We start from the raw sequence: 19589 nt of genomic DNA on the forward strand, positions 1-19589 counted from the left end.
AAGATACAGTATACTTACTGAAAGGCATCATAACTCGTGTAATCGCTAAGTCAGTGTTTCAACAGCGGAAATACGTCAATAAAACACTTAGTTTTTCATATAAGTTAGCTTTATTTACCTCAGACAAGTCATTCAGTGTCCACAGCTTGTTGGTTTGCTAAGGAAATGAACCCTTTCACTAAATAAATGCACTGTATTGATATATTATAGTTTACTTAACCTGTTAATGACATCTTTTAATGACATCCATATTTTTTACAGTCTATGACTTCAACACGGCCTGTTTAGCCCCGCCCACCGATTCGCCCAAACATGCTAAATAACATAGGACATGATAATTGCTAAACCGGATCGAGCTACTTCCAAGCAATAAACATGTGGTTCACTAAATATTGTGCAGTGCCTGGTTGTGCAAGAAGACAGTCTGCATAAGCTTCCTTCGGATTCCAGCATGGTTAAACTTTATTAAATCAGTCAATCAGCACAATTTCCCGACACGGATCTGCCAGCAACATGTAAGTAACCATGTGTATTCTAATGCCTGATCTGCGATCAGTGATTTCCGATGTGTAATTATTCAAGTTCAGATATCTTTCTCTTAAAATCGTTAAATACTGTTTATGCATCAGTGACTAAACGATCAACTTCACATAATTTCTCGTAGTATTATGAAAAAAAGAATAACTAATTATTAAATTATATACAGAAAGCGATCAAAGAACGATCCCTTTCCAATCGTCCAAGCTGTCAATCAAACAGCACAGCGCGAGCCGCGAGAGCTTATCTGGAAACTTACCAAACTCGTGATGAAATGATGACACTGTTACACTACACAACGAAGCTGTTACTGTGTATTCACATCGTGTTTGCATTGTGATTTGGTGTAAGCATTTGTGAGAGTGCAAAAATTGCGTTGCAATGATAAGATCTTTATTCACGCGATCAACAGACTGTCTGTCATCTGCTCAGTGCTCATCATGCTGCAACCTTTCATGTGATGGAATAGATTTAAATATAATGCTTTAAACGATACTTTTCATGATGTGTTAATCTCGATAGCTGTAATAGTAAAAACGTAGTAAAAGTTTTCGAGAGAGTTCATGTAATAATAGCTATTTCATATGCAAGCATGTCAGCCAATCACAGCAGTGGGCGTTTGCATTGCAGTCTCACAGCAGACACGCCCCTTAAAACGGAGCGTTCAGATCTGAAGCTGAAATGAGGCTTGGAAAAATGGCTTTTATTTATAAATTATGACAATTTTTGATGTAAAAATCATACTAACATTATAAGGGCACCCCAGGCAACATTATAAAATAATAAAACAATCCAGTTCATGACCCCTTTAATGTTATAGTAATGTGAAAGTAAGGGCTCCTGTATAGTTTACAGCATTAGCAGATCATTTTTTTTATCCTTGCGAGACGTTTACTTGTAATTGAATTAATTTAAAGACAAAGACACAATTTGTTAATTAAAGCACTGTTTAAAAAAAAAAAAAAAAAAAAAAAAAGCAATTTTAGCTTTCTAAACCCCCCACCCCACCTAAATGAACCGAACCGAGACGTCAAAACCGTGGGACGTACCGAACCGTCAGTTTTGTGTATCGTTACACCCCTAAATTTTATACAACAGTTCAGTAAACAAAGAGTGAATATTGTGATGGGATATTTTAGACATAATATTGTCAATATACTCTGTTTTTGCTCTGTTTCTCCAACGACAATAGTTCCAAACAAGCCACAGAAAAAGAGTTGAGTTGGGCATATCTGAACGAATCTGGGGTTTTCCGATTCAGTGACCCAGTTGCTTAGTTCCAGAATGAGTGTGCCGTTTTGAATTTTAACAAATCAGTTGAATGAATGCTTCTATGACTCGTTCATTAAGACGGTGATTAGCCGCCACTTACTAGCGGTTTTAATTTCATAATTAAAAATATAATTTATAATTTTTTAGCATCTCATTTTTTCCATATTAAAATGATTATATTTAAATCATGAATCGCATAACATTATTTATGTGGTTGTAATTGCAGTGTAAATGCATGGTTAGAAAATAAATGTTTAGCACATGGTTAGAAAAAAAATGCCCCTGCAAATCAATTTAAGGGGTCAGATATTGGCCCTTAATGGGAAATTTAATTAATTTCTGCCGGTGATAAACATATGACATTTACTATAAAACCAATATAATTAATGCATCATACTTGTGAATTTACCTTCAAATGTTTATCTTCAACATTTTTCGTATAATTGTTATTATAATAATAATAATTCAAATTTCTGATAATCATAAATACATGCTATAGCCTAATAATTTATATGATTATTATTAATATTACGATATAAATGTATAAGAAAGGTAATCATTTCTGAAGGGAAAATGAATAAGGTTGAGGCCAATATAAACTCTACTTTTTTCAGTTTGATATTGTAACTTGACTTGAAGTGAACCACTGATTTGATTTGACTTGCTTGGTTTGTGTGCACTGCGACTTGAGACTTGATGGTAGGGACCTGAGACTTGTGACTTGAACATGTATGACTTGCTCCCACCTCTGTGAAAATCACAAACAAACCATGTAATATCGTAATCGTGTTTATTCTCTTCAATTTTGACGTGTACTGTACTGTAGCTGTACGCCGAATGAGAACGACGAGATCATAACTGACGCAAACCAGGAACAGGAGAGACAGAGCGTGGTCTGAACGCTCTTTCAGCTCTTCAGATCGCATAATTCAGTGAGAAATTAATAGAAATGGTATTCTGAATTACTAAATATTTAGCAAACGTGAGAATAAATCAATATTTCTCCAAATATGCGCTCCTTTGGACTAAAAGCCCTAACGGACGCTGTTCAGTGAAGTTATGTGAACACAAATAAACCGCAGCAGATGTGACTGAATTCATATGCGTGTGATATTCTACTCAAAATATCAAACATTACAGATTGATTATTTTGCACTCCTGACATAAATTAGGAAATGAATGTCACTGCAATCTAGTTTTATCATAAAAAGTGGTCAAATATCGAAGCTGAATGATACTGCAACAGTCATGTTATTTTAGTTTTGTTTTCAGGGACTTTTAATTTGTATTCTTTAGTTCCTGTTTTCCCATGTCTGAGTTTCCCATCATTATCATTTACCATGGACACCCATCTCACCAGCTTCATTCATCATGTTCGTTAGCTCTGTGTATTTAGTTCCTCGTTGTTCTCGGTTTCCTGTTGGTTCTTGTTAACGCACTAGCTAAGTTTGGTTATGTATACATTCTGCTATTAAAGCCTGTTTATTCTTATTTCGTCTTCATCATGTTCCTGTTGAAGCTACGCTGAGCCAGATCGTGACAGAAGAACCGACCAAACAAAATGGATAATGCAGTTATGTTCTTTGCCTTAGCCCGGCAAGGACTTTCTTAGCTGGACTCTTCTGTTAATTTATGCACACTAGCCCAATGGACTGCTTTCGATGATGGGACTCATTATTCTGGATAGGGGCTAATTACTACCAGCCGCATGATTTACCAGATATGATGGAGGGAACATGGAGGGAGGCCATTCTCCGCTGTCTGGAAAGTGAGTACCCCCAATTCACAACAACACCTGCATCTACAACCCCAGAGCCCAGCCCACAACCACCCTGCGACACAGAGCGACAGCCGGAGTTCCTGACAGACAGAGTTGCCGACACAAGGAGAAGTGGACGTGCTTACTATCGCACTTGAGCCTGAGCCCGGGTCATTAGACCTGCCGAGCGAGCCCATGACAGAGGGGATATTGGTGGAGTTCGAGGGAATAGAGGAGTTCCATGGCCACAACCTCGCCACAGCGTGTGAGTGCATACTGGACTGGGAGATAGATAAGTTGGTCCCACTCTCCCTCCCTCTTCCATCACCACTTCTAGTTCCAGCCCTGGCCTCATCGTCTCCTGTCTGCCCTATTGTTCACCCTTCACCTCCTCACTGCGTCGAGGATTCACCTGGGGCTTCCAATCAGCCATCCTTGACCAGGCCGGGGGATTCCCTGGCTCCGCCTCCAGTCGCTGTTACTGCCACTCCACCTCGGCCCGTCATCCTAACTCCTCTGCCGCCACTGCTCTCTCCCTCGGCTCCACCATCAACCATCGGGTCCGCGACGTCACCGGGCTCTCTCGACCTGCCAGCTTCATCTGAGTCGGACATCGCCGGCCCTTCGCCATGGACTTGCGAGCCTGTTGCTATGCTCAGGCTCTCCACCCCTGCGGCTCAGTCTGGCTCTTCCCTTCCTCAGGCTCCACGTTAGTCCTCAGTTGCACCAGCTCCGCCGCAACCCTCCAGATCTCCACTTCCACCTCGGAGAATCGTCGTGACAGCTCAGTCGCGGCCGCCGATGCCCACGGTGTCGCACAGGTCCATCAACCCTCCGTCTGAGCCCAGGACTATTTCCCCATCTGCAACGTCCCTGTCGTCTGTCCCCATGGAAGCGTTGGATGCTGTACCACCATGGCTCCTCCCTCCAGCAACGTCACCATGGGGCACTACCTGGCTGGCCATCTGGGGTTCATCCGGTCTCCACCCACATAAACCACCTCAATGGCTACTACCTACCATCATCTCCTTCCTGGTTTAGGCTATCAGCTTGCCTGTCTTTCGCCAGCCCTACGTCTACTCCTCGTCCGCCTCCTTCTCCGCATCACGGCGCGAGGCCATGCCTTCTTGAGGGGGGCGTAATGTAACAGTCATGTTCTTTTAGTTTTGGTTTCATGGACTTTTAGTTTGTATTCTTTAGTTCCTGTTTCCCCATGTCTGAGTTTCCTGCCATCATCAATTACCATGGACACCCATCTCACCAGCTGTCATTCATCATGTCTATGAACGTAAAGGGGTTAAAGGGCTCCTATTATGCTCATTTACAGGTTCATAATTTTGTTCAGTGGGTCTAATAGAATAGGTTAACATGATTTAATGTTCAAAAAACTCAGTCTTTTTCTTATAATTTATATTGTTGCAGCACCTGTTTTCACCCTCTGTCTGAACGGTCTGTTTTAGTTTAAGTTTCTTCAAAAGATGCCTTCTGAAAAACCCAGTCTTCTCTGATTGGTCAGCCAGCCCCCATCTGTGGTGATTAGTCTACCGCTTAGAGCGTGCGTTGGAAATGTAACTTCCCTCACCATAACCATTGAGTCCCAAGTCTTCCTGAGGTCCTTTAAATACTACTGTAATTACATTATCAGTTTGAGCCAAGTTCGATAATGACAGTTCCAAAGCACCTTCGCAAGCACAACTTAAGCAGGACATTTGAAAGTGGATTTTTTTTTTAATTTGATACATGGTAATAATGGCAGGACTACAGACAAGTCATTTCAGTTTAGCGTTTTCTTTTGGAGTGATTTACACGTGGACTTTGTGGTTTGTAACTTTGCAGTTTACATGCACAAACAGCTATAAGTATATCAATCACTAAATGAAAGGTAAAATTAAAATAAGCATAAGCATTATGGAACATGGAAGAATAGGATATTTCCCATCCCAACGTTTCAATAGGTTATGTCATTGTCGACACAGTAAAGAAGAATGGGTGTGTCCAAACATTTAATTGGGTATTGTCAATAGATAAGTATATTGATATATTATCAATATCAGACAGGAAGTACATTAGTAAAAAGACAAGCAACAAATGGGTTTAAGAAATATGATTATTTTAACTTTTTATGCTGAGTGCATATGGATGTGGGTGTGCAGTCTTGCCTGGTAGTTAGTGAGTTTGCAGCCTTTGCCATAGAGTGGGTGGATTTGCTCTTCTTGCTTATATTATTATTGATGGGTGTAAGGTTTTGTATGCAGATTCAGTCTTAAACAGATGGGAAGCCTGCTCTCTAGAAAGAAATGAAAAGCATATTATCTGCTATGACATGGCTACTTCCAGCAGGATAATGCGCCATGTCTAGGGTTGCCAACTTATGGAAAGGAAAATAAGGGACAATCGTGGTTCTTTATAGGAAAATAAGGGACAGAATAAGGGACACCCAAAATATTTGTACTGTACTACACAGTGCATATCATTTCAGCATCTGCAGTTAAATATGTGTACAAAAGATGTATAAAGGTTCTCAGATAAACACATTTGGGTCATTTCGGAAAAATCAACCAAATTTCAGAAACTTTGGCTCAAAAGTTTTGAAACGGCTCAAATTTTTGATTTTGTTAAAAGAAAATATTCTGAAGAAAGACAAATGTAAATGAAAAAGAAAGCCAAAATATTAGGCTACATGTGATGAATGTCTATTTACTGAGTAATTTACAGTTTTGTAAAATGGGTCAAAATGACAATTTTCACCTAAGATTTGGAGTCAGATTACAGGGGGGTTAAAATGACTTTAAAACCGCAGCATGATTTTACTTTTACACAGAGATTGTTAGGTCTATTGGTTGACTTTAGCCTTCTTTGTTTCATTATAGCTATGCCAACGGTGACATTTTAAAAATGGGAAAAAGCACTACTTTTGTTTTTTGCCCAAAGTTTGCATGCCTGCAACTCATATTAAAAATATCTTAATATCCTTCTATATTCTCATTATTAATAAACTTTTCTTTTGTAATCTTCATTTTAAAGGCCCTATATGGTTCAGTCCCAGAAATAATGTGGCTCCATGTTCAAATTGTTGAATTTTACCCATTTTCAATATATAGCTATACTGGCAACGAATATTACTGTATCATCAATCTCTATTCAAAACGATAAACATAAAAGGTGTTTTTTTTTTTTTGTTTTTTTTTTGGTCAGGAAGATACATAGATGGCATAAAGTTTAAAAGCACAATAATTAAATGTCTTTAAAAAAAAAAAAAGCATTTAAACAATGGCACTTAAAATTTTGAACTAGGTCTAAATGTTTTTGCAACCATGTATAAATAAATGAAAAGTGCGTACTCTCCAGATAAAGAGAACTTAGATGATTAGTATGAGCTGCTTTTGGTGCTTGAGATTTTATTGGTTATTTTGTGTTTCAATAACGAGGTCCAAAGTAGCCTACGGTACAAGTTACTGTAATGTAAAATGTTTTTCTCTATTTAACATTAACTTACAATAGTGAATTTTTTTTTTAACATCTTCCCTCAGGTAGACTGCATGTTTTCTTGCGTTGCTGAATGTTGGACTCATGAACAATAATCGCGTTGTTTGTTGTCGCCCAAACTGATTAGCCGGAATCAAAACGCGGACAGTGAAAGAATGGATTTGCCGTTAGCCCGAGTCCCGATGGCTGTGAAGCGGGAGCACAGCCGGGAGATGATTCTGCTGGGTCTTAAAGCCTTCCGCGAAAGGCTATGTTTGCAAATCAAACAAAGATTTGTCTCAAAGAAATGGTTAATTCTTAATTTAGATCGTATGCCTGAAAAAACGGGACAAACTGCGTTCCATATGGCTTTCATATGGGACGCTTCATTGATGCCTTAAATACGGGACGATTCCGTATTATACGGAACGGTTGGCAACCCTAGCCATGTCACAAAGCTCAAATCATCTCAAAATTGTTTCTTGAACAATGAGTTCACTATACTCAAATGGCTGTACTCCACATTCGCCAGATCTCAATCCAATAGAGCACCTTTGGGATTTGGTGGGATGGGAGATTCACATCATGGATGCGCAGCCGACAAAACTGCAGCAACTGCGTGAGGCTATCATATCAAAATGGAGCAAAATCTCTGAGGAATGTTTCCAGCACCTTGTTGAATCTGTGCCACAAAGAATTAAGGCAGTTCTGAAGGAAAAAGGGGTTTTATACCCATTATACCCAACCCCTTTTGGGTATAATAAAATGGACGGTGATGTTTTTTTGTGGCCACAAATTGAATAATTCATTCCCTTGTTTTATTAATTTGTTCCTTCATTTTGGCAATTCATTTTTCATTTCATTGTGGCCACGTATACTAATTCATTCCCTCTTTTAAGTTAAATCATGGCCACAAAGTAATAATTAATTCCCTCTTTTACTAAGTTGTAATAACTGTTGCCTTGTTTTAGTTAAATCAAAACAAAAATTAGTATAATGTAGCCATTTGCTAAAACAAGGGAACGAATTCTTGAACGAATTCAAGTCATGGGAATGAATTCTTAATTCATGGACATTTTATATATATATATATATATATATATATATATATATATATATATATATATATATATATATACAGTGGGGAGAACAAGTATTTGATACACTGCCGATTTTGCAGGTTTTCCTAATTACAAAGCATGTAGAGGTCTGTAATTTTTATCATAGGTACACTTCAACTGTGAGAGACAGAATCTAAACAAAAATCCAGAAAATCACATTGTATGATTTTTAAATAATTAATTTGCATTTTATTGCATGACATAAGTATTTGATCACCTACCAACCAGTAAGAATTCCGGCTCTCACAGACCTGTTCGTTTTTCTTTAAGAAGCCCTCCTGTTCTCCACTCATTACCTGTATTAACTGCACCTGTTTGAACTCGTTACCTGTATAAAAGACACCTGTCCACACACTCAATCAAACAGACTCCAATCTTTCCACAATGTCCAAGACCAGAGAGCTGTGTAAGGACATCAGGGATAAAATTGTAGACCTGCACAAGGCTGGGATGGGCTACAGGACAATAGGCAAGCAGCTTGGTGAGAAGGCAACAGCTGTTAGCGCAATTATTAGAAAATGGAAGAAGTTCAAGATGACGGTCAATTTCCCTCGGTCTGGGGCACCATGCAAGATCTCACCTCGTGGGGCATCAATGATCATGAGGAAGGTAAGGGATCAGCCCAGAACTACACGGCAGGACCTGGTCAATGACCTGAAGAGAGCTGGGACCACAGTCTCAAAGAAAACCATTAGTAACACACTACGCCGTCATGGATTAAAATCCTGCAGCGCACGCAGTGTCCCCCTGCTCAAGCCAGCGCATGTCCAGGCCCGTCTGAAGTTTGCCAATGACCATCTGGATGATCCAGAGGAGGAATGGGAGAAGGTCATGTGTCTGATGAGACAAAAATAGAGCTTTTTGGTCTAAACTCCACTCGCCGTGTTTGGAGGAAGAAGAAGGATGAGTACAACCCCAAGAACACCATCCCAACCATGAAGCATGGAGGTGGAAACATCATTCTTTGGGGATGCTTTTCTGCAAAGGGGACTGGACGACTGCACCGTATTGAGGGGAGGATGGATGGGGCCATGTATCGCGAGATCTTGGCCAACAATCTCCTTCCCTCATTAAGAGCATTGAAGATCGTGGCTGGGTCTTCCAGCATGACAACGACCCAAAACACACAGCCAGGGCAACTAAGGAGTGGCTCCGTAAGAAGCATCTCAAGGTCCTGGAGTGGCCTAGCCAGTCTCCAGACCTGAACCCAATAGAAAATCTTTGGAGGGAGCTGAAAGTCCATATTGCCCAGCGACAGCCCCGAAACCTGAAGGATCTGGAGAAGGTCTGTATGGAGGAGTGGGCCAAAAGCCCTGCTGCAGTGTGTGCAAACCTGGTCAAGAACTACAGGAAACGTATGATCTCTGTAATTGCAAACAAAGGTTTCTGTACCAAATATTAAGTTCTGCTTTTCTGATGTATCAAATACTTATGTCATGCATGTTTTTTTTTGTTTTTTTTTACGTCAATTTTGGGGCTCCGTAGAAATTTACTTGAAAAAATAATATTCACATTTTATTTTAAGGTATGTTTAGGCTCAAAATGGTGTAATTTTTATCATACTTGTGTGTGTATATTTTCAACAGATCTATGCTAATTTCCATTCACAGAATGATTATAAGAAGCTGTCTATGCAATGTAAGGATTTTGTAGTTGGACTTCTGGATCTGTGTCGGAATACAGAGGAGGTGGAAGCCATTTTAAATGGAGACACAGAGACAGGCCACTTTGACAAGAGCGGCAGACCTAATCTAGTTCGATTAAAACTGGCCATCAAATATGAGCTGAAAAAGGTGGGTTTCGCTCATAACAAACATTAATAATGCACACAATGTTTTCAGTAAATGGTATAGTTATTTGGCAGATTGATTCATCTAAGTACCCTTCAGTGTTGAAATACATAGGCTTCATCACTGTGGATGATAGTACAGTAATATTAACATATCTGTTTACTGTATCTCTGACTGCTCTTATGCCTCCCACACAGTTTGTAGCCCATCCAAACTGCCAACAGCAGCTTTTGTCCATATGGTATGAGAATCTGTCTGGGCTCAGGCAGCAGACCACAGCTGTCAAGTTACTTGTGGTTTTGGGGGTGGTGGTTGGACTTCCCATCCTGGCCTTACTGTACTGGATAGCACCCTCAAGCAAGGTCAGACTGCAGTAACCTCCACCTTTAGTCAAAGTGAATTCAGCCAAGGCATTGCATTTCTGTTCTGCTACATAACAATCATTCAACAACAACGCAATTTTTTATTTGTTTTGTGCAATGTTTTTAATTCTAGTTGGGGAAGATCATACGTGGTCCTTTCCTAAAATTTGTGGCACATGCAGCTTCTTTCACAATCTTTCTTGGCCTTCTCATCATGAACGCTGCTGACCGTTTTGAGGGGACAACTCTCTTACCAAATATGACCATCCACGACCACCCCTCCCAATTGTTCCGGATGAAGATCACACCTTTTACTTGGATGGAAATGCTGATCATTTCCTGGGTCGTAGGTCGGACATCTCACTGTGTTACACAACAAATCAAACATTTATTCTAAATCACATCATTTCATAATCTCACTCACATGACGTTCCAACCTATATAATTTTTTGGAACACAAAAGGAGAACTTTTGCAGAATGTTCATACTGCTCATTTTCTGTATGAAAGTTGGTGACTAAGTTCCAAAAAGGATCATAAAAGCACTATAAAAGTACTCTATATGACCAGTGTAAATGGGTTTGGAATGACTTGCGGGTGAGGAAATGATTATACATTAGACATCAAGCTTAAGGAAAGTTCCCACAGTAATGTACTAAACTTGATCCCAAATGACTGCTGCAAGCACACAACGAATCAGAAGGGACACGACTCTTCAAACCATCTAACAGCTGTCACATCTGCCTTATCAAAATATATTAGATATATATTTGTAAAAAAAATCTGTAAAAGAGATATAGTTCATTTAGAAAAAAAATGTTTGCTTAAAAATATCAGACAAGAAATGACTGGGTGCAGGAACATTTTTATAATAAAACTAATTACCTCTTTCTTTCTTCCCATTAAAGGAATGATTTGGGCTGAATGTAAAGAGATATGGTATCAGGGTCCTCGGGAATATCTGCTGGAGCCTTGGAATTTGTTGGACTTTGGAATGTTGGCCATTTTTGTGACTTCCTTCATTGCTAGATTTATGGCATTTTGGCATGCAAATGTTGCACAGAGTTACGTCGACAAGCGTTACACAGATCTAGCAAACATTACCCTGCCCCTTGAGATAGAATACTATCGTCTTGGTGAGTACTGTTGTCAAGTTTTACTGAAGAAATAATGCTTCGTCCATTTAAAGGGGCCCCTTTTCAGAGTCTTGATTTTGTTTTTGGTGTCTACTAGAATAGGTTTTCATACTTAAATGTAAAAAACCCCAAACATTTTGCACATATTTTACATTGTTGTCACATAATAGCACCCCTTTAAAAATCACTTTGCTTTGTTTTGACATTATCATAAGAATGTGGTTTATGGAGTGTCAAAACTGCCAAATAAATAAATAATGATTATGATTTCAACCACATTACTTTACATATATTTTTGCAAAATATATATATTTTTTTGTTTTATGCAATGTTACATAATATTGGATAATAGCATATATCAAGTAAATAAATGTAATATGCTTATTTATGCATTTATTTATTTACATTTTTGTATATCCCACTGATATATTCTCTACCAATATGATAATGAGGTGGTAAGATTACCTCTATTAGCTGATTGATTACGGAATGTGCACTCAGTTAAACTCTCTGTACACAAAGCATATGGGATGTTCTTTATTATTTGCTTAAAAAAATAACTATTAAATACACAATACTACACATATCACAGTAAAGAGAGATGTAGCATTGCCGATGTTAAGCATCTTCTGAAATAGTACAGAACAAGCATTGCTCATGGACATGTAAGCCAATGCAATCATCAAACATTAACCAGCATAAAAATTATGCTGCCTCAAGCTGCCTCATGTTAATGAATGAAATGTTGACCTATGAAGACTGTGAAGCAGGGGGTGTTGATGGACTCGATCTACACCATCTATGTTTTGAATCCGTTCCAGATGAAGTCTTTACAAAAATGTGATTTTTTCAGCTTTTTGTTAAAAATGTTGCTTTTTTAAATGAAACTTACCCACATTTAAGTGTTGATAAAAATTGCAGGTAGCAATATTTTTTTTTAAGCAGAACCTCTGTTCTTTCTTCTAATGTATTTTATGTTCACATATTTATTTAACAAAATATTTTTTGGGCCATGAAATTTTTGTGAAAATGATAAAAAAAAAAAAAAAAACTGGTGCTGACTGGCAACTTAAAAAAAAAAAAAAACACTGGCGGGGAAAGTGTTAAAGGGATAGTTCACCCAAAAATGAAAATTCTATCATCATTTACTCATCCTCAAGTTGTTCCAAACCTGTATGAATTTCTTTCTTCTGCTGAACACATAAGACTATATTTATAGATATTCAACTTGAGGGTGAGTGAATTATGACAGAATTATTTTTTGGGGGGGAACTATCCTTTTAATGAAGTGCAAAACTAACGCAGACAAGTGGGAACATAAATGTAGCAGCTCACATTTTTTCCACCAATGACTTTCCATGTTGAATTCCTTCAGCTTGACCATTTGAAAAACCTGTAGAAAAGACCAGATTCTCAGCCTTTACAAGTTTCCTTTTTTATATATTTCAGCTCGTCTCCACTGGGTTCCTTCAGACCCTCAGCTGATCTCTGAGGGCCTTTATGCCATCGCAGTGGTTCTGAGCTTCTCTCGGATTGCGTACATCCTGCCGGCAAACGAGAGCTTTGGGCCTTTGCAGATCTCTCTGGGCAGGACTGTGAAAGACATATTTAAATTCATGGTGATCTTCATAATGGTGTTTGTGGCCTTCATGATTGGAATGTTTAACCTCTACTCATACTATCGTGGGGCAAAGCAAAATGGTGCCTTCACAACGTAAGCCATGAACATAACTGGTTGATTCACATTAATTCCTTTGATGATTGTTAATGTCTTCCTTTGTAATCGTATCACATCCATGTCTTTATTCATTATATAATTACAAAATGCCCAAAGCCTTTGGCAGCAATGCACATGGACATACTGGAAGTAGGCGTTTGGCAAATTCAATTATCATGACTACCACACCATGTGGACATGAGAGTGAATAAGAGTCCTGGACTCTTCATGCTCTTAAAAAGCCTCAGGTCGATATGAAATAGATAAGTAATTCATTGAAATACAAAATGAATTCATTAAAAAATGTGAAATCATAATTGGACTGTTGTGCCATTTAGTAAATACAGTAGCTTTTTAGACCATATGTGACCCTGGACCACAAAACTAGTCACATGGGTAAATTTTTTGAAGTTGAGATGTATGCATCACCTGAAAGCTGAATGAATAAGCTTTCCATTGATGTATGATTTGTAAGGATATGACAATATTTGGCAGAGATATGAAAATCTGGAGTCTGAGGGTGCAAAAAAAAATCGAAACATTGAGAAAATCGCCTTTAATGTTGTGCATTTATGTTCGTGATTTTGCTGCATTCACTCACACAAATAAATGTTTTATATACTTACGATAGGAAATTTACAAAATATCTTCATGGAACATGATCTTTACTTAATATCCTAATGATTTTTGACATAAAAGAAAAATCAATAATTTTGACCCATTCAATATATTGTTGGCTATTGCCACAAATATACCCGTGCGACTTGTGACTGGTTTTGTGATCCAGGGTCACATATATGCGAGTTGCACCAACCCAATCTCATGAGAAAATTTAACTATTTTACGAGTTGACAATTTTGCCTGAATTTGTACATGAAAACTTATGATTTTTTAGAAAATCATAGAAAATCTTTAGATTTTTTTTAATTGACATTGATGAATGAAATACTATTTTATAACATACCCCCAGACCTAAAGAAAGTCGTCTGTTTCTTCTTTTTCTTCTTCTTCTCCAGTGTGGAGGAGAGCTTTAAAACTTTATTCTGGGCTATTTTTGGACTTTCTGAGGTCAAGTCTGTCGTCATCAACAACGGGCACAAATTCATCGAGAATATTGGCTATGTACTTTATGGAGTCTACAACGTTACCATGGTTATAGTCTTACTCAACATGCTCATCGCCATGATCAACAACTCATTTCAGGAAATTGAGGTAATCATATTATAAAATGAGATTTGTGAAATGACCAGATGTTAGGATAGGATAGTACAGGCCAAGGGTAAATGTCCAGACCCCATCATTTCCCATTCATATTCCTTTTCAAATGAGATACAGATCCTCTATATCACTGTTATATTTGTTGAAATGCAATGGGAAGTCCTCTCTGGTCACAGTATAACTTCTCTCATCATCAATCATCATTTGTTTAATAAATTACAGCCTGTTTGTGTACACTGTGTAGAAACAAGTTGTCTAAACTGACGGTTCACAATGTATTACAGTAGCATCCAACAGTGAAATGTTAATTGGTCATGAATTGAATGGAACATGTACAACAAATATAGATGCTGCTGCAAAGTAAGAATGCCATTATATTAATAAGATTTATTGCGCCAGGGAGGTCTGATGAGGCAACAGGAAACAGAGGAAGTTATTTTTGATGCATTTTATTGCCAATCTGGGGATCTCATTATTTGAACATTACTAATATGGCAACACACTTAACTGTTCAAATCATACTGTTTTTGCATGCTATGGTTTTGTCAGTGCATTTACAGAAGCTATAAAAATTCCAGTTCCATGTCATTCAGTTCTTACGTGTGCAGGGGAAACTGGGGCTAGTGGTCACATGGGGAAGTTCCATATCTTAGTAAAGGTTTTGAGTCTTCCTACATTCATTATTGCGATTGCATTTAACAGATGCTCTTTTCCAAAGCGACTTAGTTTTTTAGTAGTGTCATATTTGAGGATTTGTTTGCACGTCCACCAAAGGACATGCATAGCCATTTTCAACTTAATGGATGATAAGTTGTGGAGTTAGTTGTTTTAAGTTGTAGCGCCCCCTATTGGCAAGTTGTATGAAACTTGGTGCGAGTCCTCAGAATGTCCTGTTGTCTTTATGTGTCAAGTTTCGTTAAAGGCCTAGTTCACAAAAATCCAAAAATGAAAATTCTTTCATTAATTACTCGCCCTGATGTCGTTCCAAACCCGTAAGACTTTTGTTCATCTTCAGAACACGAATGAAGATATTTTCTGATTAAATGTGAGATATTTCTGTCCCTCCATAATCAGCTATGCAACTGACACTTTGACGCTTCAAAAAGTTAGTAAAACTCATCCACATTTTCTGAAGAGACACGATCGCTTTATATGAACTGATTGAATTTAAGGTTTTATTCACATATAAACATTCATCAACTCCCACATCAGTAAGATAAACTGATGATAAATCAGTTAGGATCAATGGTGACGTGCGAGAACCAATGAGGTTCATTCTTGTGTGTTACACTTTAATGTGTTTGTTCCCGTGTGTCAAGCAATTTTGGTTGAGCTTCTGTTTATGTTTGCTGATCAATGTTTATATGTGAATAAAAGCCTAAATTCAATCTGTTCATCATATAAAGTGATCGTGTTACCCATACACTTTTAGGGCATAAAAATAAGGAAGAACACAATAGGGTTCCAGCACCTTTGGTGTTTGGACCCTTAATTATGTCCACATAATTTTAGGGGCCCCTCTATAATACATATACTGTATGTATCAAATTGTATGCCATTTCCAATGAAACCATATTCTAATATTTTTGGGACAGGACGATGCAGATGTGGAGTGGAAGTTTGCCAGGGCTAAGCTGTGGTTCTCTTACTTTGAGGAAGGAGGGACACTGCCTGTGCCATTTAACCTCATCCCCAGCCCAAAATCAGTCATAAGCCTGGCTATGAAACTCAAACAGCTCCTGCTAATACCCCTCCACAGACACAAAGAAGACCTGAAGGAGGACACAGAGCTCAATGAGGTGAGATGAAGGGGAGTCTCTTTAAATAACTCATAATGCGTCGGATGTGTGAGAGAGTTTTTTGACATGTCTGTGGGGTTCTCAATGAAAATGTGATCCTTTTATTGGTATTTGGTGCCATCTAATGGCCAGACAACATGAGGAGATTTTCATTTATTGAAAGAACAAAATAGTTTTAGTAAAATATTCACAAAGAATTTTTTTTTTATCCCAGTCGGGTAAACAAAAAGAGTCCAGTGAGAAGAATTCACCTCATACATCAAGTCGCTACCAGGTAATTCACACAACTCTGACCAGTCAGCTGATTTCGTGCTGAAGGGGTTTATTTTGTGATACCTGTACACTATCCTGATTATTACACAGCTACTTACTAAAATAAGCAATATGAGAGACAAGAATCTAGCACAACTATGTAGATTTCCTGCTCTTTTTGCATCCACAGAGGATCATGAAACGGCTAATCAAACGATATGTGATCAAAGCGCAGACTGACAAAGAGGGAGATGAAGTTAATGAAGGTACACTATGAATTTCTGTTTTATTGACGATGTACTGGACATCTCTATGTTTCAGCTCACATTCACACAAAGTCATTGAAATTGTTGCGAAATGAATCAAGCACTGTGAATGAGAACGTTAATCACTGAATATACCTAGTTATTTAGGGTTAGAAAATGTATTTATTTTGATGTCTTCATTAAATTGTTCCTTTTATGCTGTATTAAAGGTTCCTAATTTTATAGGAACTGGGAGTATGTGAAGTTTGCCGGCCATTGTTGCAGTAAACTTGCACAACATTTCTGAATGAATAATTTATTAGATGCATGCTGGTCGATTATCGTAGGGACATCATCTTTACATATTCACGCCCCTAAACATGACGCGGAACAAAACGAACTGTGATTGGTTGCTTTACATGTCAGTCAGACGGCCTCTGACTTGATTTCAGAGAGCAGAAAACTCGACATGTCAGTAACACAAAGCAAACTCTTCCAGGCGTCAGCTACAACTACATTGTTTTAGGGCGGGTCAAAGTAGATGTTGTTCACGGGCAGCCAATGAACACCATAGGCTTGCATTATGGAAATTTGTTACAAACCTACATTGGCTCGTGCAGGAAGTAATAGGGGCGCCTTAAGCTTTCCTCTTAAAACTGACCATGTCTATTTAAAAAAAATGTTTTTAATGAAATTACACTATTATTTACTCACCTTCATATCGTTCCAAACCAGAATTTGTGCTCTTAATTAAACAGATGGTCACAGCACTTGTTGAGAGCTCTTGTCCCTGAAAGGAAATAAACCTATGGGGAAATGCATTAAAACGTTTGCAATTAGCAACAAAGAAAAGAAAGTTTTATTATCTAAAATGTGGTTTCAGCTGGAACTACCTTTCTAAGTGGATGAACCTCTGGTTATGTGTTGGTCATGTAATGATCCAGTTACAGTATGTTAGCATGTCACTGATCATAAACGGTCTTTATCACTCTCTTGACTTCGTGTTTTACAGGGGAACTAAAGGAGATAAAGCAGGACATCTCAAGTTTACGCTATGAGCTCCTGGAGGAGAAGTCCCGTCAGACAGAGGAGCTTGCAGACTTGGTCAGGAGACTGGGAGAGAGGCTGGCCAGTCATCAGAACCTGTAGTTTTTCTCAACAAGAGCACTCTTTTCATTTTTCTCAATGATGATTGTCAATAGATAGTCGATAGATTTTTTTGCTTCTGAAAATGCTAATAGTGCTGCTGTTTGCCATTGTGTTGCCATGTTGTGTCATATTCTAAACATGCATTGTTACAAATATATAACATAGTAACAGAAAGACTAAAAAAAAAGCTTCAAAGTTTTCAGTGAAGCTGAGCAGTGAAGGAGCAAAACTTATGTCACAGAGCAGAACACAGTCCGAGACATAATGTTTCTAATTTTTGACCACTGAAAAAGTTACTTTCAGTGTAGTTAAGTGTAGTTACTTTGTTTTGAATGGTGGTATTGATGTTAAGGAATGTAGAAATGTCATATTTGAACATGTTATGATTTTATGTTTGAGAATCAGGATACACAATTTGTTGTAACCCCCTCAAGCATGCTTTGTTAACCCTAATTATTAATTATACATTTTGTGAAGTCTGACAGTTAAAAGGTGTCTGTGTTACTACAGAGTCAATGGTATATTTATAATAAAAAAAAAAATGGGAATGTAAAAATAAATGTTTTTTTAACACAAGTGGTAAGTTGTGCTTTCAACTCATTTGCTCCCTCTTTTATGTTCACACACTCACATGTACAATATAAAGCCCTATATGCTGACTTCACTTAGTTACTTTAAGGCAATGAATCTACGGAGACAGTTTTAAGTCGTTGAGAGAATAATTCCTGATCCACTTATTAATTATAGGTCTAGACCTATTTAAAGAACTAAATGTTCTGCAAGGTCGTTGCATTTACAAACTGACCAATGATCAAAACCTCTCAGGTGAAAAAGTGAGCTTAACTGAATGAGCTTAACTGACTATATATATATATGATTCAACTGTATCTTGAAGATTGTATTGCATTATTATAAAGATGAAGATTGACATTTTGTTTATTAAAATTCAGCGTTTTAATGTTGTAAAAATAATATTTATGTTCTGTTAGATGTGTTTTGACTACTTCTTGTAAGTTGTATAATTATATCTCTAGGTAACGAAGATATTAACAAAAAATCTTTTAGAAGGGCCTCATTGGTTAATTTTGCCTGGGGCCTCCACTTGTAGGTTCACCTACACATGGAGTAAAAGGCGCAAAGTATTGATACAACTACTTTGGCTATACAATAATACATTTTTAATAATGTGTCTAAGTTAATGCTTGTTTAAAACAATCACTTTAGCGAAGTTTTTACTATTTTTGGTGTATTTTGATTAATAAAAGAATGAATTTCTGTTCGATAAATCAACTCATTAAAATGTTCATTTTAAAAAATACAGAGACAAAAATTATTTAAAAAAAAAAAGGATTCTGAACGCATTGAATGAGATCCCATAATAATTTAATAAATCTGTACAGTAGTAACAAATAAATTATATTTAATTATATGATATGAATAATATCATATTTGCAAAAATGATGGTTTCATTATAAATATGGTGATTATGGGTGGACAACCAATTTGATGATATTTACCATCTGAATCTATATCGACAAATGGAAAAGTCAGCTAGCTGTTTATTATCATGTTAATTATTGTGCCTTTCGCTCCAACAGCAGGTGCACTTTTTACCCCAATTACCATCCTTTTAAATATTCTTCCATTATTAAAAAAAACTGTTGCTTAAAGCTGCAGTCCGTAGCTTTTTAGGTTAAAAAATATCCAAAATAAATTTTTGAGCAATCACCAGCCAGCGTTCAAAACTATCTGCTTGCCTTAGCTCGAT

General features: G+C 37.6%; 1 protein-coding gene across 1 annotated transcript in view; it reads left to right on the top strand.

The window, feature by feature from the left end:
* trpc6b (transient receptor potential cation channel, subfamily C, member 6b) overlaps window positions 1–18331 on the top strand; it is a 39314-nt gene extending 20983 nt beyond the window's left edge. The window contains exons 3-12 of the mRNA XM_079874376.1: window positions 9765–9947; window positions 10142–10306; window positions 10440–10656; window positions 11214–11441; window positions 12891–13155; window positions 14175–14370; window positions 15972–16175; window positions 16390–16449; window positions 16618–16693; window positions 17685–18331. Of these exons, the coding sequence (XP_079730502.1) occupies window positions 9765–9947; window positions 10142–10306; window positions 10440–10656; window positions 11214–11441; window positions 12891–13155; window positions 14175–14370; window positions 15972–16175; window positions 16390–16449; window positions 16618–16693; window positions 17685–17821 (1731 nt within the window). The 3' untranslated portion in view covers window positions 17822–18331. The remainder of the gene's footprint in view (window positions 1–9764; window positions 9948–10141; window positions 10307–10439; window positions 10657–11213; window positions 11442–12890; window positions 13156–14174; window positions 14371–15971; window positions 16176–16389; window positions 16450–16617; window positions 16694–17684) is intronic.
* The last annotated feature ends 1258 nt before the right edge of the window (window positions 18332–19589 follow it).

Source organism: Squalius cephalus (genome assembly GCF_949319135.1).
Source record: "Squalius cephalus genome assembly, chromosome: 6".
Classification (NCBI taxonomy): Eukaryota; Metazoa; Chordata; class Actinopteri; order Cypriniformes; family Leuciscidae; genus Squalius; species Squalius cephalus.